The following is a 23,381-nucleotide window of genomic DNA, read 5'->3' as shown; positions in this document are numbered from 1 at the left end:
GATAACATCGTATTGATGACAATAAGCCGTTTACCCATAAATCAATAAGCAGCTATTTCAAGTCGAATAAGCGACGTATATTGACCCTGCCAGGCCGTTATTGTAGTACTAGTGCTGATCTGGATTATATGAGGAAAGTCTCCGAACATTTTGTATTTCTCCGCCAATAGAGTACTGGTAGTAGAACTATAGAATGACATTTTCTCAAGTTACTACATGTCAATGGTATTCGAAGCTGTTCGTGATATGGCGAGGCTATGCGCAAGTAAGATTTATTGCTTTGCCTCAGATAAATGAATAAGAACGTAAAGCAGCCACTCTAAATGCTTAGTTTAATCGGCTTAGTCTTCAACCCCCTGTCTCCGCCTATTGTGCATGAGACACTAGTACAAAGTAGGTCGATTTGCCTAGCCGCCAGGGATCTCATTTCGAGTAGAAGCTTACGCCGGTGTAAGCCATTGGGCGATGCATCGGTGAAATATCTATCGCATAATCCACCCAACTTATAACCTTGAGCCTTATGTCAGACGGCGCGAACACTCCTTTTGTGTAAGCGAATCATAATTCCCTCAGCCTAGTCTTCTTGTATCTAATGTGAATAATGGCGCTAGTACCTGTTTCCTATTCGGAATCTCACTTGGACTATTTCCGCCTTAATTCACTCGTAATGCCGCAGTGAATAAGATCAGCACTAATAAAATGATATCAGCATGCTTACGATAGATTTAATCTTAGTTATTGGAATCATGAAGCTCCTGTCTAGTCAATGGATAATTGCTCTGTTATCCCTACATATGAGGCGTATATAATTGTCGAGCTTAACTCACCATTCAACCCTCGTATAATTCAAAAGACATATCAACAGCTTGTACAAGAATCGTCTCAATTTCTTTTCCATCTTGAATCAAGATCTCGTTCACTTTTGCCTCAGATAAAGATATTTTCTTGGCTTGTTTATCTCACAATGAAGCCTTTCAAAGTATTCACGCTGCTTGCTGGCCTTGGCTCAGCTGCTAACCTGAACTTATGGGACATTGACGATTCTTGTCATCCCCATATGGATGCTTTGCAGAAAGCCTTCGATGATGCGGAGCTCATGGCAGTAAAAGCTCGGGACGACCTAGAGTTACTTAACGATGCCCGCCCAAGATTCGCGATAGGCAAGACGGACGAACGTAACAACTGGGACCGTATTGCACGTGCAGTGACAGCCGTATTCGGCTTTGTTCCAGACAAAAAAGGGCACGACCCTAAGGAAGACCATTGGTCCAATGTCATGAGTGAGTTCATCACGGGGCTCAATACAAAGCCTGCCTTGATTACAACAATTAACAATGGCTGATTATCCTCCATAGAAGTTTATGACGACATGGTTAAGACGCTCCATGAGGGTGTCATGGTACCAGAGAACGGTTATACCGGACTACAGCCTCTCATCCTGTGTAACCAGAACAAATTCATTTGGGTTGGAAGGAATGACGTTGACCCTCATGATATCGGTGGACGTCTACTATATATATCCAGGCCAGATCTGATCAAAGATGAGCACGCGGGAGCTTGGGTCTACAAGGAACGCTACATGGCTTCAACCGAAAGGCAAGCCAACGTCGGTATGTGCCCCCCAGGCCGGTGGGCTGTCACCCAGACCGGTTTTGATGTCATCGCCATTTGTCCCAAAAGCTTCAGCGACGACGCCCATCCGCAATCCGCATCTGAGGCAAAGGCGAGCTTGAAGGCAGGGGATAAACTGAATTCCTGGACACATACAAGCCTTTCTAAAACCACAGTTCATGAACTAGCCCATTGGTTTGGCGGCCCAAACAATAGGGGTAAGTGCAATCTCTCGGCCAGCATGGACTGTTATTTTGTTTCTTTAATCTACTGCCAAGTACATCTATCAATACGCTAACACGTTGATCTATCAAGTTCCTGATCAACATGCGGTTAACAGGGCAGGGGAGCTTGTGTATCATAATCCTGCGACCAACAAGTATGTCACCGATCGGAATATTCCGGGAGTAACGAAAGTCGTTGTTTGTGAGTTATCGCCTTGAGATTAATTTCCGAATAGCATTCAGGAATGTTGCTGCTGACAATATATATCACTTACGACAGATGATTACTTTTGGGTTGCGAATTTGGCGCGTACTCATGATGGACCAAACAGCGGTAACTCGGGACCAAGCAAGGCAACTTTCACAGCTGAAGCTTATGCCATGTTCGCCGCTATGTCGTAAGAGAACCTGTCTCCTTTGATAATTCTGAATTTCCCGAGTTATTGTCAGTTGCTAACAGTTGTGACTTTGTTAGATATCTGGATGTCTTTGACTGGGCTGATAATGGAATAGCAAAGCCTGTTACAAAGGCTATTGCATATGAAAAGTTACCAAATGGTAAACGAAGGGGCTAAATTGAGGAGACTCTCGGTATAGACTAGACAGGGCAACAACCCTGAATACTAAGCCCTAAGATCTCGGGATCCTCAATAACATCCCATTCAGCTATAGTGTAAATATTTAAAACTGGTTCCTCTATAAGTGGATCTCTATCCCATCTGGTCTCTTTAGTTCTGTTTTTATATCTCGAGTCAATTCATCCATTTCACTTGTTCAGAATCTGGGCTGAGGCGTGCTTACTAACAGCTTCTATCTTCCTGGTCCGTTTATTGGAGGATTTCTTTTGATGAAATTGGAAGGCGAAAGACCATGGCGCTGGGCTATACCCCACAGGCGATCCTTGGATTTATTCTTGGAGGTGCCAGTGAGAACATTCAAAAGGGTTTCCCACTATTTGTGGTTCTCTGTGGAATCTTACTTACTCTAGGTGTGGTTGGTCCAGGAAGGTAAGTGACTCCTATGTATAACTAAATACTCCACTCTAACCTGTTTTTACCTACAGCACGGTTGTAATCATGGCAACTGAACCATTCCCAACCTCGGTTCGAGGACACACGATGGGATTTATCTCGGCTTGGTCCAAGGCCGGAGTTGCTATAGGCACTCAAGTCTTTACTGCCATACTCAGCTCATACGCCGATCCCGTTAAGGGTAACCAAGTTGCCTTTTTGGTAGGCTCCGGCTTTGCAGTTACTGGTGCATTGAATGCCTGGTTTGTTCTCCAGGATGGTGAAAAGCAGCTGGAGAAAGAAGACCTTATTTGGAAGAATTACCTTGCTGGGCATGGACGGGATGTAACTTGGGGTGATTACGAGACTCCGGATCCGGTGAAGACAAAGCATCCGGAGCTATTGGTACGATCTTACTGTCTCTATTATAGTTCATCATGTCAGACATATTATTCCACTCCGGCTGCTTAGGGCTCTAAGGTTCCGTGTAAATGTGCTGAAACGGTGTGTAAGCATGTATTGTAACTTTCGCGTGCCCACTATATTCCTAAGAATTTCTATATGTTCCCCTGTTTAATTGTACTGGTGGGACTGGCGCTCTTGGTGGCTTAGGGTATGGCATACGTACACGATCCATCACAGGTTCTGCCTCCGATTCTAGTCCATCTTCCGATGCAACAATTACATGACGGCCTAGACTTACTTTATGCTGATCACCAGGCACGATCCTTTTACACGGTCCTAAAAATTCGCTTCTTTGGCCAAACGATGACACACTCCGTTCTCTACTTTGTGACCCAATGCTTTTGTTCGACCCTCAAGGTCCTCTCAACTCATACCATATCTTTTTCCTCTGCCCAACTAAAACTGCCCATGACACGTCCATCACACACTGATCTTTCGCAGAGACTTCACAAACACCGGTCCAATCAGTCCATGCTTTTGCCAATCTACAGAAGTATACAGGACAGGTGAAGCGGGGCCGATACCATTTGCCTTGACATAATCAACTCTGGCCTTGACTGCATTAAACAAAGTAGATGCAACCTCTACTCTGACTGTGTTGGATCCTGAGACAAGATAATCAGAGACATCAATTTGAGCATCATAAATGTCAATCGCTGGAAGCTGCTTGTCGTTTACCCATGCCCGCATGGTGTTAAGAACGGGACCAAACTGTAGTACAGCGACAGAATCCTTGCCTGGGACTCGTGGGATCTGGAAGGTGGCTGTATATGTACCGACTCCGGATATATTTTGCACTCCAGACATCTCAGACCAGGGTTTCAAAACCTTCTGAGTGTCTAGGTTCATCACCTTCTTCACAGATGCTGACTTTGTCTCGTCAGGACCAGGAATCCAGGACTCGAGGGTCAAGTTCCAGTTGCTCATATTGATGTTGAAGAGTTTCTTCTTGTCGCTGGTACTCATGGGGGGGATATGCTTTGTTTTTCCATTGGATAAAGTCAAGGAAGCTGCTTCAGTGTCTCCTAATACGATGGTGAAACCATGTTTGCCATTGGAATCGTAGGAAGTATTAATAATATTCTTAGACTGTGAGACAATGCTGGCCTTGGTCTTCCCACTGGTGAAAGCAATGATCGTTGTCTGGCCTTGCTTCAAGGATACTTCGAAGGTGACCTTGCCCAAGGATTGCTTGAAGGATGCCATAGCAACTTCTCGCCCTGTCCATGCATTGAGACTAAAAGGAACCTTACCCTGTTCAACCTCTGCTGTGATCTCAAACTTTGCCGACAAGCCTTGGTTGAAGAGGAGAAGATAGTCCGAACTGTTATCTGACCTCCACACGGTATACAAATTCTGAGCAGAATCCGAGCCCGTCTTGACTCGAGGTTGAACAGAAAGCCTGTCGAGTGCGCCAAGCACATCATTAGATGATTTGATGAAGGCAACGTTGGCGTACTTGGATCTTTTGAGGTTTAAGATACTCCTAGACACAACATCCTGCCCTTTGCTTCCGATGGTGGTGTTGGGGAGACTTCCTATAACGACGATTGGCAGTCCTGTATCGGCCAACTCAACTAACTTTTGCGCTGCCTCAGCAGTGATGAACTGTTGCTGGTCGAGTACAAGGGCGCGGTATGCTGCACCAGAAGGGTCCAGAACCTTGTTCGAGGCGGTGAGAGCCTTTGAGGCAAAGTTGGCCGGCGACAGATACTCATAGGTAAAGCCTAAGAAACTTGATGTTAGCTCAAGGTCACTCATTACATGATTTTATCTTCTTACCATTAGCACGAAGATCCGTGCCGTTATACTGGTCCTTCATCCCATAGGGATCCTTGTACAGGTAAAAGACCAGATCCTTCTTAGCGACTCCCTGTTGCAATACAAACTGGTTTCTAGCAGTATACTCCATCATCTCAGACATGTACTTCCACGCCGGCTGCTTGGGGCTCCAAAGTTCGGTGTATATGTACTGAAACGGTGTATATCCTGGCCAAGTCGATCCGACTTGTTCCCCAGTATATGTCATCCCGTGAATCATCATGGAGTTGACACCACCTGCGAATGCTTCGTGGAAGAGGTTGACGAGGGATGGAATGGTCTGGCTGTACGCTCCAGATGGGACGGCGCCGATCTCTGTGGAGATGATGTTGCGACGTCCTAAGTGCGCGGGGCCAACGAATTGGGACATTTGATCGGGTGTCAAGAAGCCCAAAGACTCAAGCTCGGGTGTGGAAACAAGGGGAACATCTGCGAGCTATTAACTAGTCAGGAATGTGCAACGACGTTGAGAAGTATAAAGACTCACAACGTCTAAAGGCATATTATATCCAACCTGGCACGAGTGTGAAAGGCCCAGTGATTCAGCCCACTTCTCAAAGGTTTGCAAGTACTCCTGGTAGCCCTCATTCAAGGTCAAACGGTAGTCCTGTAGATATTTGCTCTGCCCATTATCCAAAGTTCCATCAAGAAAGAAGGTAGTGTTGTAAGGAGCACGAGCGTTATTGAAAGACGTAGACTTGTGGAATAGTAATGGAAGATACTTGATCACGTTGTATCCACGTCTGGACTTGAAGCGATCAAGGAAAGACGGTGACCAATAAAGTGAGGCTTGAATCTCCATACTATCTTCCCAAGCTGTTCTCACGTCAGAACAGCCAAGACACAAACTTGATTAACTTACTGTGCTTGCCCACCTCCTTCAGCAGCTGGCGAATCTGGGTACTCAGCAGGTTCGTTTCCCAGAATTGGGCTGCTAGTTTGGCACCAGCCCCACTGAAATGGTCTGTTACCCAGGATCCATTCGCGATAACATCGGTAGGTACGCCGTCGGCGGATCTCTGGTTGGTGTAGCGCTCGTAGTGTGCAAATAGCACGTACTCCTTGTGATCCTTTGGTGCACTCCATGTGATCTTTCCGTCCTTGGCGTACTTGGTGAGGTCTACGAGTGACTTCTCATGCAGGGCGATGTGGGTATTGTCACTGGAGCCAGTCTCTTCACAGGATGTCAGTATGAGATTGGCATTGATACTCGTGTTAAATGATAGGAATAACTTACTATAAGCAATGGCAGCCGCAGAAACTCCAATCAGACGGCTATCACCAAACCTTTCCTGGGGATGTATAAATCCCAGGTTCTCATTCCAGTTGATCTCGGCTGCGGGCAAGGCCCCATCAAACTTGGCTCCTCCTTTAACAAAATCCTTACCGTAAACAAGCTGCACAGCAAGACCAGGAGTAAGCGGCTTGGAGGGAACACCTTGGCCCTGACTAGCACCCATCGCCACGTCCATCGGTAATCCATTTACCTTGGAAGTTTCAAGCGCAATTTGCAAAACCTCCTTAAACGCAGGTTTGCCAAAAGCGTATGTTTCCAATTTAGAATCATTCATGCCACCGAAGCCATAATTGTAAAATGGGACAAATTCTAGACCGCCGGCGCCGAGCTTTTTTAGGTCTTCGATATCCCTTTTAAGAATATCGTGGTCGACATCTGCATCCGGGAGCCTTTTTGAATAGGGGAAATGAGCAAGGGGTTCGGCGTTACATGAGGTCGGACGTGTTACTTACCAATATCTGAAGTGGGGGCGATACTTTGTTGCGGGAGCTTCGAAATCCTTGACGGCATTGGCATGGTTGGATGATGAATGTATAGATTGCCCAAGAGCTGCTCCAATAGCAGCCGTGGAGGCAAGTAGCTGGCAGGTAAAGATACGCATGTTGTTCAATTGGCCAGTCTGTGTGGTAGTGGGGGGTTATAATTACGATACAGAACTTGCGCAGTAGCAGTAGCGCTTGATTGAGGAGGTGCTTGTACAGGAAGTCATTCATTTATGTCTGTTTCTAACCTTGCATCTCGGGCAAGTTATCAGCGAGACACACCATTAGTGTCTCCATAAATCGCTTGATCTAATTCGGCACTTGGCAATGAACACAAGGTGGTTCGTACCCTGTGTCGGAATTCGCAGTACCGAAATAAGAGGGCTACCCCGTGGGGTCAATGCGGCGCAATTGACCCAAGATATTTCGGTTCCGTGGTTTGGATCTCGTTCCCTACACACTTTGTCAACAAGACTTGTTCTCTTTAGGCTTAGTCTCGGGCTATCTTCCTTTAGTGGATACACTACTCCAGACACTTCTTACAAATAACCCTATCAGAAGATGTCGTCCCCATGGGGGGGTCTTTAGTGCCTCGTTTACCTACGTTACCTCGTTTAGATCTCGCTCCAAGAACCCTCCACCTCGGTCCATTTAACCCATGCACTTTATAACCCATTTTCAATCTCGGCAGAGCTGAACGTATTATGCGTTCAGTGACGCATGAAACGAAATTATCGAAGAGTTTTATTGACTGTAGCAAGCGCTTTTCAGGCCTTAATCGGAAATAGCACACCAAGCAACGAACCATTATTGAACAACATCGAAGGCAATGAGGAAACTAGCCGTTTGTCTGGAACTGGCATTTGCAACTTTATATACCCATGGCAACATGACAATGCCTTGATTCGGGTCCCTACCAAGTTCTTACACAACCAATGGGTGGTGGTCTTTGCTTTCATCCTCCAAGCCTTGGTCCTTCGGCGAGCGCGCAAAAGACAGGTTGATCGTTCCCTAATATCCCTTGCCATTAATGATGGTCACGTGTCTTTGCCAAGCGACTTCAAGTTGACCCCGTCTATATCCCCGCTCACAAGGGCGAACGAGGCTCGTGCGTCAGATGTCTTATCTTATCTCGTGCGTCATGGAATAATTCTATTAGCTGTTACACGGTAAAATCTACTCTTCACGTGTTTTTATTAGTATAGTAGTTGGTAGATACGGGTTCATTTCGGATAGCATGCAAATTATTTGCTTTACGACGAATTTCAGTTCTAGAATTCCAAAAAATATCAACATCAATATCTCAACGTCAGGCAAGGACATTTTTGAGTTGTCTTTACCTAACTAAGCTCAGCGTTGGAGGCCTCAAAGCTGGGCTCCTCTGTTTTTAAAAGCCAAAAATATATATTTATCCACAGTGCCTAGGTATTCAGAAACTTGACATTATCGAAAGAACTCATAAAACTCAACAGCGGGCTTACATTTATCATGATCAAATGTGTTGACTTGCTCCAGGGTAGGGCATCTTCAGAGTTCTGATGACTAATTTTTAGCACGCTGTGATTAGCGTTGAGTACTGCACGGACCGTCCACGTGATCGAACCGATTTAGATGTACCCCACTGTTAGGAGATAACTTTACGTCTATTTCCGGGCCCGATCTACATAACAAACATTACTCTCATACATCAGGATTATCCACTGAATACGGTTATAGCTATAAGTGAGACATAAATTCGACATGCTGTGTTGGGTTTTATCATCAGCTGGAGAATTCCATATCACTCTATAAATCTAATAGAAAAAGGAGAAGGAACCAGCTAGAGGTCAGCTGAAAATGAGGTGGGGTTTGATATTGTCATGCGTAAGCGCAGACATAGCTTGAGAAAGATGAGCTGAGAAAGAGAGCTCTTTTCAGGAGATTACCTCGTGCTAGTTCCATGGATAGAATTGATATTCTATGATACAGGGCTGGGGAGATAAAACTTGGCAGAAATGACTCGACAAGGAGATAGTATTCGGCACAAGCTACACAGCGGCGCTAAGAGAAAACAGCCATGTTTAAAATTCAGCCCCAGAGCCTTGTGATATTAAATGTTAGATGGGTTGCGATTACCATCCACTGAATACGTAAGTATTCTTAGTATTAGAACTGATTTTCTGGCATAATCTCACTGTTGCATAGCTAGTGGTGGCTTACGGACTACCAGAATTGAAAAAAGGTTTGGCTTATTTATAGACGAAGCGGATGTCTGGAAACGTGTCTAATAACCCTTTGTCGTACATACTCGTCTGCACATCAAACAAAAGCGTTTAAATGACGACTAATCACAAAAGCGCTCAATTCTCTGTTACCAATAATTCAATCTCTAACCGCGGGCGTCTGCCTCAGCCAGACCAAGCGCACTAATACAAGTTACAAAGCCGAGCCTCGATTGGAAACTGAACCTATCGGTCAATTTAACGCCAATCACTTCTAATTATACAGCCACATGTCTTACCACCCAGTAGATAAACGAATAGAATGCTCGGTATGGTGTAAGATCTGCATTTCTCGGTGTGCACCTGTAGGCTCTTCTCGCTATAACAGGTGCCCAATTCGTCAAGCAATGGCACCCATGAGACATATATTGACTTGGAATTCTCTACGCAGCCTGATTTAGTACCTCTGTCGTTTTCAAGCCCCCAACCAAGGCCCAAAAGAAGGAACGATTAACAAAGATAGAAAACGAAAGCTGAGGAGTTATGAAGCGAACGGATGTCCCACCTTGCTGTAGCCATAGATATCATAGTAATTAAACCCCCTCGTATTCCTATCACAATCCTCTATTAATTTTTACGATTACCTCTTGGTATTTTCACCAATCATGGCCGTACCAAAACAAACTGACTTCCTACTCGGCTGGATCTGTATTTTGGGCAAGGAATACTCTGCAGCGAAGAACGTTTTGGATAAAACGTAGGGCACCAACGAGAAATTAAACTTCGTCTCCGGCAACGGCGACACAAACAAATACCAACTGGGGCAAGACGTGTCAAAAAATCTTGGATGCAGCTTCGGAGCTGGCACAACACGTAGCAGACTACGTTGGAGATAAGCACTCCAAGTTTATCCCAAAGTACCTCAAATTCGGGTCCAAGTTCGTTGGTATCTTCAATGATGTCAAAGGGTCTAGTAACAAGAACAAGTTCCTCATTTCTAACTGTACACACATTGGGGTTCCCTATCAATTGTCTGCACCACCTACTGTCCCCAGCGAAGGGTCATTGACCAGTTCTACGCCTCAGCTCGTGGGTCAAGTAACGGCTATATCAAATTTGTCTACCCGTCTACCAGAAGTACCTTCATCGCCACAGTCTCCTAATTTCCCTCCGGAACGATTGCCACCGCCTATACCTACGAAACCTGGAAGGTCCAGGTAGTTCTTTCAAAGAGAATAGATTGAGGTTATTATCTTACTTTCCAGTGGGCCGTGTTACCTAGATTGTGTCTAGATTAGTTTTTATTTTCTTCATGTCTCATATGCTAGCAATCCAGATTTGAATTTCAAAAGACTGAGTAATCCAAAGTGAATAAACTACTTAAACAGTCTGGGCCATGTTATTCTCTGTATGCTTGAAGCGGACTTTCAATCGATACTGTCACCGTCGACCAATAACTGATTAGACACCTGCTATACGGCTATCGCTCCTCTCCGTTCGGCTCGTTCGACAAAGATGTGCTAAGAAACAAGGGTCTTCTACATTGAAATGCTACCTTAAGCGGGTCCTCGGTGACATTTCCAGATTTAAGATAGGTAAACTATAGGTAAATTAATCTACATGTTGACTACGTTGAGAATAAACCCCGCGCCTGAAAACTGCCGAGACGAGAACGACAGAAAGATCGGCGGTAAATTAAGGCTAAAGTGGATGCTTGGCTGATCAGTCTGAACGCAATCCCTACTATATGTGGTATCTGCCGAAAGTCCATCCGTCTTCCCGTGTTGCATGCATAACTACCACCTACCTACTTTGGGCGATGCTCTCAGCTTCTCGTCCGGCGATCTACGGCAGGGTAAATTGGATCATACCCACTTATCACATTATTGACGTGGTTTGAGCTCCGCACTTCTTTCAGAGCCCTAGTGTATTGTTTTAGTATGAAAAGGTACTCGTTTCCTTAAATAGTACCCCAAATCACCAAGGTTGACTGACACCAACTTGCATCCGTCCCTAAAGTTCCATTATTCTATCATGCGTTTTGTCGGCATTGGGCTGTGGGCGTTTTGCGCATTCGCCAGTCCTGAGATACCATCGTCTTGTGTACGTTTTAATTGTATCATTTATCCAAGAGCTTGCTGATAGTTTCTCCACAGTGCTCGAAACTTCAGCAAGTCCCACGGCTGAACGGAACTGTATATATGTCTGGCACGACAGAGTATGAAGAGCGATTAGATACCTACTATTCGGCCAACGCTGCTCTCCGCTCATCCTGCATGGCAATGCCTGACAGCACCGATCATGTCTCTGCAATTATGCGTGTTATTACCGATAATCAATGTGCTTTCGGTATGAGTAGCGGAAAACACTCTGCGTATCGCAACTCAAATGCTGTCGAGGATGGTATAACTGTTGACTTTGGTATTACACCCCGTCCGAATCTTATCATCTACTTTCTTATGAATATACAGGCTACATGAACCAGACAACGTACGATACCGAGACCAAAATCGCCAGTATGCAGCCCGGCTCTACCTGGAGTCACGTGTACGAAGCTCTTGATCGGTACGGGGTCGCAGCCATTGGTGGTCGCGCTTCCCCGGTTGGTGTTGGCGGTTTCATCACTGGTGGAGGGGTAATTATCGCCAAGTTCTGAAACGAATAGTGCGTGCTGATATCCCCAGTACTCTTTCCACTCTAATGTCCGAGGCTTTGGTTGCAATCAAGTTGTCAATTTCGAGGTTGTCTTAGCCGACGGCCGGATTGTAAACGCAAACAAGAACGAAAATCCAGACTTATGGAAAAGTCTGAAAGGTGGTTCTGGGAACTTGGGGTTCGTTACCCGGATAGACCAACGTAAGTACAGCCCGTCGGGAAATTTGTCAAGATTCTAACAAAGCCTTTTTTGCTCTAGGTGTTGTCGAGTCGAACGAAATATGGGCAGGCTTCATCTTCTTTGACCCATCTCAGCGAGACGTCATTTTTGACAAATACATTGACTTCGTGGAGAACAATGAAAAAGACCTTGCCTCCCAGCTTATCGTTTCTATGCGATGGGACGGAGAGCAGTACATTCTTGTTTCGGTTGTTTCAAACTCTGATGCCGTTGAGGCACCTACTTCGTTCTCCGATCTACTCCATGTTCCAAGCATCTCTAATACCACAGCTAAAGGAAAGATAGCCGATGTTATGGCACAGTTCACCGGGTCAACTCCCCTTGGTCTCTAGTGAGTACAATTCCTGAAACTTTCTGTTTAAGACTAATCGGTTGCAGCGCGAACTGGATGACAGGAACAACCAGCAATGATATCCGTATCATGAAATATGTGTATGAGAAGTTTGAGGAGTGTGTTGAGAAGATGAGAGCTGCTGTCACCGACTCCAAATTCAACGTGCTTGTACAGTTCCAGCCATTCACACCGTCCATGGTAAAACAAGGCCAAGAAAGCGGGGATGATATCCTTGGCCTGGAAAGTATCCTTGCCGACGGCCCTGTCATTAATTGGCTCATCGTTGTCACCGCTGATACGAAAGAGGTCCAAGATATCATCGATCCATTCAGGCAAGAGTTCAAGTCTGCTATCGACTCTTATGCTACAGAGTTGGGAATCAATAAGGACTGGGTGTATCTTAACTACGCAATGGGTGATCAGGACCCAATATCGCACTATGGGTCTGATAACATTGGTATCATTCGAAGCGCGTCTAAAAAGTATGACCCGAGTGGTGTGTTCCAGAACTTACGCCGTTCTGGATTCAAGATACCCGAATAAGAAACGAAGAATTGGATTGTCAAGGAAACACAAGAACTTAGCAATTTTGTGATTAGTACGAACTATTCTTTATTTTGACGCGCAGAGTCCATGTTCTTCTATCTTCATCCGCTTACATAAGTGCAGAGAGCTCAGAGCCTGTTGCTTAAGTTCCCATCTTGAGTTGACTTGCTCCTGAATCGATCGGGTGGTAGGACTCGAGATTGGTGAATTTTTATAGCCAAACACTTGTCGAAAGACCATAATCTCGACACGATTACAGAGTAGCAGCGAGTGAGTAGTCGCGAGTCAGTTATGTCAGATATGGGTACTAACTGGTGGAGCAAGCTATGTCAGATACGGCAACTAAATCGGATAGGACCGGTCCATTCTTAGAAGGCTGGGTATCCGACCGGCCATTGATTGACCTCTTTGAAGGACGGACCAATCATGTTGAGTTGTCTCAGCTGTGCGACTACCACGTGGTATATTCATCAACAAGGACTTAATCAATACCAGGTCAAAAAGGGAATGAGTTTGATATTCATTACTTTATGAAAACAGGGTATACCGTGTGATAATCAAGGGACTGATGACGATCTTATCCAATATTTCGGCAGTCGTATCCGAGCAGGGTTATTCATTGGGTTAACGCTATCTGTCACCCAGGGACCCATGTCGTAGCAAGGCTCACAATTGGCTTCAAAAGATCAAACTCTGTACATCCCTGTTCAACTAACTAACTTCGGCAGCTGTCAAACATGTCATCCAACGTCGCGCCTCTTATACCTTGATAGCTTCCTTAAATTGTTAAAATACAAATCTTACTCCCCACAAACTAGTTAGCCTCAGCTCCCTGTGCACCACACTTCTTCTCGCAGTAGTACGTGAACTGTAGTTCAAGATCAGCAAAAACTTATCTAACGATCAAATCGCCAGTGAATAATTTCTCTTACCTCATCACCTCCAATATGCCAGTCCTTGGACCCGCAAACAAGGCCGTCCTGTTGCGCAATTAGTAGCAGCTCTCACTATCAACGTAAAGATTTTCTTACAAAGTTGCAGTCTGGGCACTTATCCCACTGCTTGTTTCCAGTGTTACGGTTCTTGTAATAGTTGCAAGCGCATCTGGTTGCGTCGGGAAGAATCTCGTAGTTCACGCTCCAGTTGTAGCTGACGCTGAAGGGTGTTCCTCCGTTCTGAGAGTAATGGCGGTTGGTCACGCAAACAGCTTGGTTGTGAAGCTTTGCGGAGGCTCTATGATACAGGTGTCAATAGACTAACAAACGATAAAGTTGAAAAGAGGCTGCTTCTTACATTCCCGCAAGGACAAGAAGAGTAGTGATGGTGAAAATCTGCATTGTGGATGGAGTATTAGGATTGCGAGTTGAAGTATGATGAGGTCAATGGTGTGTTTTCTGACATTGGAGGAGGTGCGCAACAATCTTTATAGTTTCTACGATACTACAGACCTTCTACAAACAGGTTAGACAGCTCCGAAGCCGGAAGGTTCAACTTGGAATTGGACTCTATCGTGTCGATAATAATGGCATTGATACCTGGAACTATGCTCCCACTTGACGACGTATAATCAACTTCCAAACTTAATCACATTCTTTACGAGGCTCCAGATGTTTGTGGGTCAACCTCCTGCCCTTTTGATAACGGCAGTTGGATTTAAACGAAGGTTCCTGTTCAGTAGTAGAAAGGTCAGAAGCTCGGGCCCTAACATCGCGACTCTGAATCGTGGAAAATTACTGCGAGGCTGTAAATGGGTCCACAGCTTGTGCATCATTTTCATCTTAATCCAAACTTTAAGTTTATGCTAAGGCGATTACAACTACCAGGCTAAATACCGAATGATAACGGTGAGCTATTTACAAGAGCCAGAGAATTGAGAATGTCGGCAAGCTATCCGAAACATTCAAGTATAAAACATAAAGAAGTCCCTGTCATAGAAACACTTTTTCCCAAGCTCTTCAGCAACTCTTCCAGCTTTCATCTGAACAATGATTCCTACTACAGCTCTTTTTCTCGGCTTGGCCGCTCTTGCCAATGCTGTTCCTTTCATGACCGAACGGGATCTGAACTCAACTGTTTGGACTCCTGAGCATGTTCTGAAGCAGGATGAAGTCATTCTCTATGGCTCCGGCCGCAGTACGTTCTATCGATCTTGATCATAATAGACAATTGGCTAATGAAGTACAGTGGAGGTTGTTCACGTCAGCGTCTACGAGAAACTTCTCGAGTCTGAGGGTATCGCCCCCGACACTCCTGAGATTGACCAAGACTGGCTGGATGCCGGAGCCAAGGCTGTCGCTCCTCGTGATCTAGAGGAGCGCCAGTCCTGCTCATCCACGACCTCGTACGTGACTGATCGTACTCAACGCTTTGTCGACTGGGACGTGCAGATGTCCCCCGTCGTCATTGGTGCCGGTCGTACCGGCATTGATGTGACAGTCGCCTCGTCCTACAGTGTCTCCAACAGCGTCTCGGTCAGTGCGGGTCTTGACGTCAAAGCCGTCAAGGACCGTCTCGGCGCCAGTTTCGGTATCAACTACTCACGCACCTGGACCACCCAAGCTACTATTACCGTTCGTGGTACTGTTTCGCAGGGTGAGACCGGCGTTGTCATCACCAGGCCTTGGACCAACCGTCGTTATGGACGATCATTCAGGGGTTGTGTTGGATCTATGCAGCAGACTGGTACTTGGATGGCTGATTCCCATGAGGAGGGTTCATATGAGGGTGTTAAATGGGTTTCTGGTGCGATCACTATGTGTATCAAGAACCAGAGCGGTATTCCTCTGACTCGCTGCAACGGTGGTGGTCAGTTCCGCTAAGCTTGCATTCGGTCAGAGTACTTGTTGACTTGGAAAGACAAGAGGTAATCTGGAACTAAAGATTGCCTATCAAGAAGATGCTATAGTAGCATATAGAAGTGGAAAGGTAGAAAGGTGTATTAAGTAGATCTTTACTATTAATATTATTTAACCTTTGCCCACATCGTAGCCCTTGCAACTTCAGATTGAGTAATGTGTTATGCTAGATCTATGGAAGAAGCTTCACAAGTATCCAATACATCGGTAAAGGTTTCCTCATTATACCCCATAGTGGCTCTAGATACTATTAACTATTTTTGACTTTTGACACTAAAAGTTGAATACTAAGATCTTGCCATAATGAATAAAACCTGTATGCTAGACTAACTACACGATCTGGTATCTAATGCAATGCCGACTTTCAAAAGCGATTCATATAAGCAACCCGATTTCCCGCGAATCAAAGTAGGTGTTGTACCCCGTGAAGAGATGTTTGCATATACCATCCTTCAGCTTCTCCCAGAATCCAAGAAAACGTTCCGATTCATCATGACCATTGAGGAAAGTATCCGTATCACTGGCATGGTAGATATATTGCCCTGAATCACGGACTTGCCTCCAAATTTCAATTGCCATCCAGAGTGCGAGATTGAGATTGAATTCCTGTATTTTTGTACCAGGGCGGATGGAGTGAATAACAAATTCAAGCAACTGTGGCTTTTTTATGTACCACCGGTCGAATAGTAGTAAGTGTCGCTTTGAGGCTCTTTCATACACTCCAGAAGGCTTTCGAATGCAATACTCGATGCAGAACGCGGCTGTCTGGTGGGACTCATGTGTTGTGCGAGGGTAATATGTAACTCGAAGATAAATCTGTGTGCAAAAGGACCTACAATCGTTGTGGGATACTTCAGTGTCTATCTTCCACTCATTAGCCATGTACCTGCTCAAATCCAGTGTAACGATAGTACTTACGATGCTCCCATCCGACGTGTCTTTGCGCAGAGAAGTCAAGATTCGTCCGACTTGGTTCTGGGCCGATAGGCAGAGTATCGTTGTAGGCCTCGAATGCATTATAGAGCTCTCTAACCGTTCGTTCCGCATTTGGAGATCTGTTGGCATGAGCAGCATTCGTGAAAATGTCATGAATAGTATCACTGGCGGAGTATGGGCCCTCACGCAAGCAGCGGCTTGCTGACACTTGGCTGCGTGTAAAGTGGCCTCCAGACATGATGGGCGATGAATTCGGAAGCTGGAGTGTCTGAATGTAAATGGGACGGAAAGAAGAGTAGAAATGCAATTTAACAAGTATTTATGCTATTCTGCTACCTGATTCATTTCGGTAGATGTGGAGACATCAAGTGATGTGACCGTGAGAAAAGAGCATTCACAGAGTGCGGTTCAGTCAAAGGAATCACAAACAAGTCCTTCCGTTGGATATACACTTGGTTTCCATTGATAATGTGAATATCCTCTCAAACATTGTCAAAGAAGCCTCTACTGTTAGATAACTAGCATAATATACATTTCACCTTTTGGGTGGATGTCATTATCCTTTGTGCCGCCCCGGCAAACAGATATTCTTCGTAACTGAAAGGATTGCTAGTTGAAAATAGTGGGTTTGGATTGCATATCTATAGCTTTGGGGGGCCTTTGTCTGTTGCAGGAACTTTGTTCAAAGCATTTGTATTATTGCATATTGACAATGACCAGATGAGAGCACACAAAGACAGCGTATTTAGCAGAGGATAGATAGTCAGCACAAATTGAATATAAAGAAAGACTTTTACCACAATTTTCCTACCTATCTAGCAAACGAACTGCCATTTGCAACAAAATCATCACTCCAACAGAACTCATCCAAGTAACAACACCGAATACAACCAAGTCGTCTTCAAGATGTCTGGCACACTCCCCGAACAGGTGATTGGACGCGCAGATCACCAATTTGACGAGTTAACGTTTCAACGTCGCATTCACTTTCGCATGGAGACTCGCCGCTGGCTTCGAAACATCCGACGGCTCCCTCAACTCTGGAAGAATCAGGCAAAGGCCGAATCCTTCGGGAATTTGGAGAAAAGCGGCAAAGTGGAAAATTCCGCTTTAACCACGAAGGAGTATGACAAGCTGTGCGAAGAAAAGATTGAGAATTGTGACTCCATGATTTCGCGCCTGGAGAGTGACAATGACGTCTTTGTGGAAAAGATCGAGGACCTGAAGAGCAATCCGGTTGGTGCAATGTCCGATTTGAGGATAGAGCGATGGGAGGCGAGTATTGAGATCCGCAAGAACGTCATCGCTGACATTGAGAAAAAGAAACTGAAGCTCGTGGAGAAGAAGAATAAACTGACCGAGTTGGAGTACTCTGATCATTGGATCTTACACATGAGAGCATGTGCCAAGCTGGATGGAGGAAACACATGAGAGGTTTGAGGTTCGGTATGGAAGCATGAAGGAATACGTTGAGTTATCTGTAAGGATGCGGGCCATTCACTGACAGCACAACGAGATGTGGGGGTTGGATTCTCATTTATTCTGGAAAGATAGAAACAATAAAATGATGGGATTTTCGCTCCAACATAATTTAGTGAACTGAGTCTATGATTTCATTTCCGTTACCTAGGTATCTACTGCCATGCAGGTGGGAAGAAAGGCACGCTTTCTTGAGAAAAAGGACCGTTAATTTATCTTTCCCATCTCTCAACATCTTCCTGTAATCTGGAATGGCGTATCCAAATAACTCTACGCGACTGTTATTTGGCGTAGAGTGTCGATCCTGCCAAAGAATTGATTAATCAGATTCCCGTTTGATAGCGTCTCTGGCTGGAAATAATAAGTCAATCTCTCGTCTGATTGAAAGGGGACGGAAATATGCATACCTTGAACCCACTCATCCCAAAGCTCAATGTAAGTCGCCTTGACCTTGTCTGACTCCCACCACTCAGTGTCAGTCTCCTTCGTGGAATATCCAACAAATTGGACCCGCAGCCAGCCATTCTTCTCTTCCAGGACCCTCAGGACGTGACAGATATCATCTGGGATGCCAGCTGCGTAGTTCCTGCCCCTCTTGCCACGCCAGTATGAAGCGAGTTTCATCTTAGAGACAAGCTGGACGTCGCGTTCCGTGAATAGCCTTCCTTCAAACGGAACACCTTCTGAGTCTACTCCATTGGCGAGTATAACTACACAAGGGGACTTGACAGTTGGTGTCACAGAGGTTATCTCGACGTCGTCACGGGTGATCGCTTCGTGGGAGGTGATCTTCCATTTTCGGGCGGTTCGAAGGACTACAGAGAGGTTCAGCTTAGTGGGCTTCTTAACAAGGAGGAGGAAGATGTACCTTCGATGGTTGAAATGTCACTTCTCTGGTAGGTGATACTCTGCGTGACAAGATCTGGATGAGTGGGAGATGCTGGACGGGGATTGTTTGGTAGAAGTTGGGCAGTTTGGCTGTCGCCGTCTTCAATTTTGATTGGAGGCATGTTGATGTCAGGTTGATGTCTCAACCTGACCGTGAATTACTACTGGCGAGAGAGCGGTCAGGTTGCCATGGCTTACAGTGGGTCAGTGGCGGACAGCAAACAATGAGCAAACATGCATTGAAAAAGCAAACAATGATCAAATACGTCATTAATGACCTGATTTGAGCGCCGCTGATGTTGTCGGCAAGCTGGAATACGTTATCCGTTGCATGATCTGAAACTGCAAAAGCAAACACTTGGTACGACCTTTCACAGACCAACCGATACGGAACAACTGATGATTTATCCGGCCACATACAATCTACTCCCCCGGTAATAAATTGGCGAGTCATATCACGTCGTCCCTGCCAAGCCGATAGTGGCTTTCAGCCTCAGTGGCGTTCAGACTATCGATGGCGCTTATCTCAAAGTTACATGGTCAACGTCCCATATTGGCTTCTAGACCCTTTCTCAATCAATAGTCTTTTGCGGGTTGAATGTAATGAAAAGGGGAGGTAGAAAAAGGCCATATATTAACAAAAATGTCGCGTTTTCTCATCATTTCCATCTGTCTTGCGTTCACGTTCGTTTACTCATTGGAGACATGTCTCGACGTCTCGTTCACTCGTTTTTGCTGGCTACGGCCCTGAGTCCTCTCGTCAATGCAGGACCATGTCGGCCTCATTCAATCTCCTCTTCAAGCGGTACAGAGGGACTAACTCAGGCTCTTTCTTCTACCACTGTCGCTTCTTCTTTGAACCCAAGTGACACATCGCAGTCAGCTACTGCCTCTGAAGATGCTGTCACTTCAATTGAAACCTCTTCTATCGTTCCGACCGATACGACTTTGAGCTTCAGCGCAACTTACTCTGTTTCCATTGCAACTGAGATTATTCTTAGCTCCGCGACAGACATCTCTTCCACGATTGATACGGACAATACCTCTACACTCAGCGAGGTCGAGCCCACCATCGCTACCTTGACGGATACCACCGTTACCTCTAATGAGGAAGAAACCTCCACGGCGACACTTTCAGAGGCTATCTCCACCTTCGAAACCTCAGGAAGCACCGGGACAACAAAGGCGACAGACACCACGACAATGACTTCAGGTGACGTCACTACTACCGAGGCGTCTTCGACAGCTCCCGCAACTTCCACCGAGGCAGCCCATGCCTGTACCCCTACAATGGTCTATCCCAAGCCTGCAGATGCCGTATGCGGACGACAAGGGAATCCCGAGTCGGCGACAAACCTTATCGCGACCCGTGGAGGGGAAGCCACAGAGAGCATCTGGAATTGTTACAAGGCCTGCAAGGATACACCCGAGTGTGGATCTGTTATCTTCAACCGAAATGTCTACTGCGAGTTGTGGAAGGGCAAGCCTGGCGAAACCAACAACCTTGAATCCGATTGGAGATGGTGGGATATGGACTGCTTCACCTGCCTTCCAGACGAGACACAGACTACTCCCCCGACTCAGCCCGAGCCCACTTGCATCGACAACCTCATCAACCCTCCCCCTGAAGGCCGCGTTTGCGGCGAAATGGGGGATAGTACTGGCCTCTTTTACAATGGCCCAGGCCCTGATGGTTCTTCTAAGTCACTCCAAGCTTGCGCAAAGGCTTGCAAGGACGGACAGTGTTCCGGATTTAAGTTCGAGGCTGGCCAGGAATGTGAGTTCTACGTGGGTGGGGGTATGACTATCGGGCAAAAAATCACAACGAGCTACAAGTGGTACGACCAGGACTGCTTCTGTGATCTTGAAAAACCAGCGGACAATGAAGATGTCTGCGTCGATGAGTCACCCAAGACCAAGGTGTGCGGTATCGAAGGACAGCCCAAGAACACCTGTATAGAGGATATCACTCCTTTCGCACCCTCCTCGATAATATCTCTAGAGGCCTGTCAAAATCTCTGCAAGGATAACGACTGCGACTCAATTGCATTCAAAAAAGACGAATGGTGCAGCATTTTCAAGGGTCAAATCGGAGGAGCGAGCGGCGAAATTGATGTCCCTGGACGTGAAATGTGGGATATGGCCTGTTTCGATGAATAGACAACCACGGACCATGTACCGAGCTGCATTAACAACATGTTAAACCCGTTGCCTGAGAACAGTAATTGCGGTGCAATCGGTCACCCTACCACACTGCAACCCGAGTCAGTACTCTCAGAAGGTGATTCAAGCTCTCTCGAAGCTTGCCGTGATGAATGCAATGCTTTGAGTGGGTGCAAATCAGTTTCCTTTGAGCTCGGCAATAACTGTGCCCTCATTGCTGACAGTGCCATCGAGCATGATGGTGCAAACACAGAGTGGACGTTTTACAACATGTCCTGCTTCTGTGAGGAGACTACCTGAGCACAAGATCAAGAGGATTGATGAGACTATTGATAAGTAGTCAGTGGTGGATAATAATTTTAATTCTACTTTTATTTAATAACTTTTGTATGTAAGAATTCAATTGAATGGTTTATTTAGAATTGCGGTGGTTTAGAAAGGAACTAATTAAGTGTTTGTATCTGGGGAGTGTCACGTAATGGCAACTGTCCTCCAGAATCTATAGACAGGTAGCGAGCTCGCAGAGCCTATCCAAATCTAAATTGTATTGCTGCCCCGCCGTTTAGGTCAGAGTACTGAGTTTGCATGTAGTAGCCGGCGACTTCGTAAAAGTACATCCGAGTATAGGGGTCACCTTCCACTTCGACACCACAGTTTAAATACCTGTTGTCGCCTTCTGTGCACTTGAGAAAACGAACAAAATACCGCGCTGCTCTCTGCTCTTCGTTAAAGAACCAAATTGAGTCGCGACTGCATTGAGTACAGGATGCCGCATAGCGCTTTTCGCCGCTGGGGAGGACCGCATAGAGACGCGAGGTTGTAGGCTCCAGTCCAAAGAGAGCACCAGAAGACTCCTTTTCCACATCACTAGTTATAGAGGTTTCGTAGTCTTCCACAGGAAGCCAGACTTCCTTTTCGTAGCATTCATCAAGATAAATGACATTTAGAGATGTCCCAAGCGGGGCCTCTACCGATGTTGTTGATGGAGCGAGTGCGGTCGAGGTTGACTCTTTGCGAAGAATAGTGGCTGTTGGTGACTGACTGAGGGTCTCAGTTGATGATAACTCAGTCGAAATAGCAGCGATCGATGTTTCAAAGAGAGTAGCCGTGCTTGATACCGAACTGGTAGCAGAATCGGCATATGACTCATCTATGATGGTGATGCTGGTGGCTCCAGAAATGTCTGATGTGGTAGTCTCTCCGCTCAGAGTAGAAGTTTCAGACATTCCGTCATCCGAGTTGACTGCCATGGTACTGGGCGTGATGCTTGACGATTCGTCGACAGAAGTGATTGGTGACGGTTTGCATGGTCCCGCGTGTGCCCGTCGTGTCTGTGTTGCGAGCAGCCCCAAAGTGAGGGAGATAAATGATAAACGCATCTTGAAAGACTAAATACGTCCAAACCCCGTTGTCAGCGACGTAACGTATGTTAGTGGGAATGAACCGAGAATAAAAAGGTTTGCCTGCTGAAAGGGTAAGTCAGGGTGATTTAAATAACTGATCAGGGGCCTGTCATTGCTGAATCCACAGCATTGACACAAATATTGGATATTAGTGATAAACTATCAACGCCACAATGCTTGGCCTTGGACCAACAGAGCACTTCCACTGGCCGTACAGCACCTGAATACTTTGATTTATGTTGGTTATTGTCCTTTTAATTTAATCTTCGGATACAGTGCCTCGCCAGTAGTTCAGCTCGGGTTTGCATGACTTTGTGGTGGACATTGTGGTGTCGCGGACAGACAGACATTTGCTCCAATGTCGATACTCGCAACAGGTGATGTAAGCTCCCTGTAGACTCGTCGTGATAGTCTATCTTCTTGCATTAGACATTAACACGGTGCATTCCGATCTCTTAATACTGTTCTCGTGTCGTTGTCGCGGCATACTTACAGTAGATGTTTAGGCATTGTGGGGTTGACATTCAGTTGCCAAAAATGGCAAAAAACATACAACAGCGGGGATTCGCTGGTCGTCACCGACCCAACTACTAATCCGCCGGTTAGTGGCTTGACTATGGGAGAGCGGACGGGATCCCGTATTTTCCACTACCTTTGGTCGTATGTGATAATCATGATCGATTTGAGCTCTATATACGATTTGTTGGCACAGTTAGGCGGTGTGCTTCGGGCCGTATTGACCCACAGAACACTCTCATGTCGGGCCTATA

General features: G+C 45.9%; 12 protein-coding genes across 12 annotated transcripts; 7 read left to right on the top strand and 5 right to left on the bottom strand.

Annotated features, from left to right (window-relative positions):
• Nucleotides 1-964: 964 nt before the first annotated feature.
• Nucleotides 965-2,410, top strand: FSST1_006567 (uncharacterized protein; the record flags this gene model as incomplete). Its single annotated transcript, XM_083232949.1, has 5 exons — nucleotides 965-1,280; nucleotides 1,356-1,829; nucleotides 1,927-2,037; nucleotides 2,116-2,233; nucleotides 2,311-2,410. 5 exons carry the CDS (start codon nucleotides 965-967, stop codon nucleotides 2,408-2,410), a joined length of 1,119 nt encoding a protein of 372 aa, XP_083089997.1.
• A 295-nt stretch (nucleotides 2,411-2,705) lies between these two features.
• FSST1_006566 (major facilitator superfamily domain-containing protein) lies at nucleotides 2,706-3,316 on the top strand (the record flags this gene model as incomplete). The annotated part of the gene is made up of 2 exons (XM_083232948.1): nucleotides 2,706-2,842; nucleotides 2,899-3,316. 2 exons carry the CDS (start codon nucleotides 2,706-2,708, stop codon nucleotides 3,314-3,316), a joined length of 555 nt encoding a protein of 184 aa, XP_083089996.1.
• Nucleotides 3,317-3,730: 414 nt separating this feature from the next.
• Nucleotides 3,731-7,029, bottom strand: FSST1_006565 (uncharacterized protein; the record flags this gene model as incomplete). Its single annotated transcript, XM_083232947.1, has 6 exons — nucleotides 3,731-5,037; nucleotides 5,093-5,567; nucleotides 5,619-5,947; nucleotides 5,994-6,305; nucleotides 6,369-6,817; nucleotides 6,881-7,029. The coding sequence occupies 6 exons, from the start codon at nucleotides 7,027-7,029 to the stop codon at nucleotides 3,731-3,733; spliced, it is 3,021 nt and encodes a 1,006-aa protein (XP_083089995.1).
• Nucleotides 7,030-11,145: 4,116 nt separating this feature from the next.
• Nucleotides 11,146-12,884, top strand: FSST1_006564 (FAD-binding oxidoreductase; the record flags this gene model as incomplete). Its single annotated transcript, XM_083232945.1, has 6 exons — nucleotides 11,146-11,214; nucleotides 11,268-11,532; nucleotides 11,583-11,746; nucleotides 11,796-11,967; nucleotides 12,026-12,338; nucleotides 12,386-12,884. 6 exons carry the CDS (start codon nucleotides 11,146-11,148, stop codon nucleotides 12,882-12,884), a joined length of 1,482 nt encoding a protein of 493 aa, XP_083089994.1.
• An 817-nt stretch (nucleotides 12,885-13,701) lies between these two features.
• On the bottom strand, nucleotides 13,702-14,224 carry FSST1_006563 (uncharacterized protein; the record flags this gene model as incomplete). The annotated part of the gene is made up of 4 exons (XM_083232944.1): nucleotides 13,702-13,755; nucleotides 13,820-13,867; nucleotides 13,919-14,120; nucleotides 14,181-14,224. The coding sequence occupies 4 exons, from the start codon at nucleotides 14,222-14,224 to the stop codon at nucleotides 13,702-13,704; spliced, it is 348 nt and encodes a 115-aa protein (XP_083089993.1).
• Nucleotides 14,225-14,872: 648 nt separating this feature from the next.
• Nucleotides 14,873-15,706, top strand: FSST1_006562 (uncharacterized protein; the record flags this gene model as incomplete). The annotated part of the gene is made up of 2 exons (XM_083232943.1): nucleotides 14,873-15,020; nucleotides 15,072-15,706. The coding sequence occupies 2 exons, from the start codon at nucleotides 14,873-14,875 to the stop codon at nucleotides 15,704-15,706; spliced, it is 783 nt and encodes a 260-aa protein (XP_083089992.1).
• Nucleotides 15,707-16,117: 411 nt separating this feature from the next.
• On the bottom strand, nucleotides 16,118-16,916 carry FSST1_006561 (uncharacterized protein; the record flags this gene model as incomplete). Its single annotated transcript, XM_083232942.1, has 2 exons — nucleotides 16,118-16,558; nucleotides 16,629-16,916. The coding sequence occupies 2 exons, from the start codon at nucleotides 16,914-16,916 to the stop codon at nucleotides 16,118-16,120; spliced, it is 729 nt and encodes a 242-aa protein (XP_083089991.1).
• A 668-nt stretch (nucleotides 16,917-17,584) lies between these two features.
• FSST1_006560 (uncharacterized protein) lies at nucleotides 17,585-18,109 on the top strand (the record flags this gene model as incomplete). Its single annotated transcript, XM_083232941.1, has 1 exon — nucleotides 17,585-18,109. One exon carries the CDS (start codon nucleotides 17,585-17,587, stop codon nucleotides 18,107-18,109), a length of 525 nt encoding a protein of 174 aa, XP_083089990.1.
• Nucleotides 18,110-18,476: 367 nt separating this feature from the next.
• FSST1_006559 (uncharacterized protein) lies at nucleotides 18,477-19,167 on the bottom strand (the record flags this gene model as incomplete). Its single annotated transcript, XM_083232940.1, has 3 exons — nucleotides 18,477-18,508; nucleotides 18,565-18,972; nucleotides 19,026-19,167. 3 exons carry the CDS (start codon nucleotides 19,165-19,167, stop codon nucleotides 18,477-18,479), a joined length of 582 nt encoding a protein of 193 aa, XP_083089989.1.
• A 583-nt stretch (nucleotides 19,168-19,750) lies between these two features.
• On the top strand, nucleotides 19,751-21,205 carry FSST1_006558 (uncharacterized protein; the record flags this gene model as incomplete). Its single annotated transcript, XM_083232939.1, has 1 exon — nucleotides 19,751-21,205. One exon carries the CDS (start codon nucleotides 19,751-19,753, stop codon nucleotides 21,203-21,205), a length of 1,455 nt encoding a protein of 484 aa, XP_083089988.1.
• A 36-nt stretch (nucleotides 21,206-21,241) lies between these two features.
• On the top strand, nucleotides 21,242-21,508 carry FSST1_006557 (uncharacterized protein; the record flags this gene model as incomplete). Its single annotated transcript, XM_083232938.1, has 1 exon — nucleotides 21,242-21,508. One exon carries the CDS (start codon nucleotides 21,242-21,244, stop codon nucleotides 21,506-21,508), a length of 267 nt encoding a protein of 88 aa, XP_083089987.1.
• Nucleotides 21,509-21,735: 227 nt separating this feature from the next.
• On the bottom strand, nucleotides 21,736-22,458 carry FSST1_006556 (uncharacterized protein; the record flags this gene model as incomplete). Its single annotated transcript, XM_083232937.1, has 1 exon — nucleotides 21,736-22,458. One exon carries the CDS (start codon nucleotides 22,456-22,458, stop codon nucleotides 21,736-21,738), a length of 723 nt encoding a protein of 240 aa, XP_083089986.1.
• Nucleotides 22,459-23,381: the final 923 nt, after the last annotated feature.

Source organism: Fusarium sambucinum, chromosome I, assembly GCF_050947815.1.
Source record: "Fusarium sambucinum isolate potato_lamoka chromosome I, whole genome shotgun sequence".
NCBI classification, from domain to species: Eukaryota; Fungi; Ascomycota; class Sordariomycetes; order Hypocreales; family Nectriaceae; genus Fusarium; species Fusarium sambucinum.
This window is presented reverse-complemented; position numbering and strand designations above follow the sequence as displayed.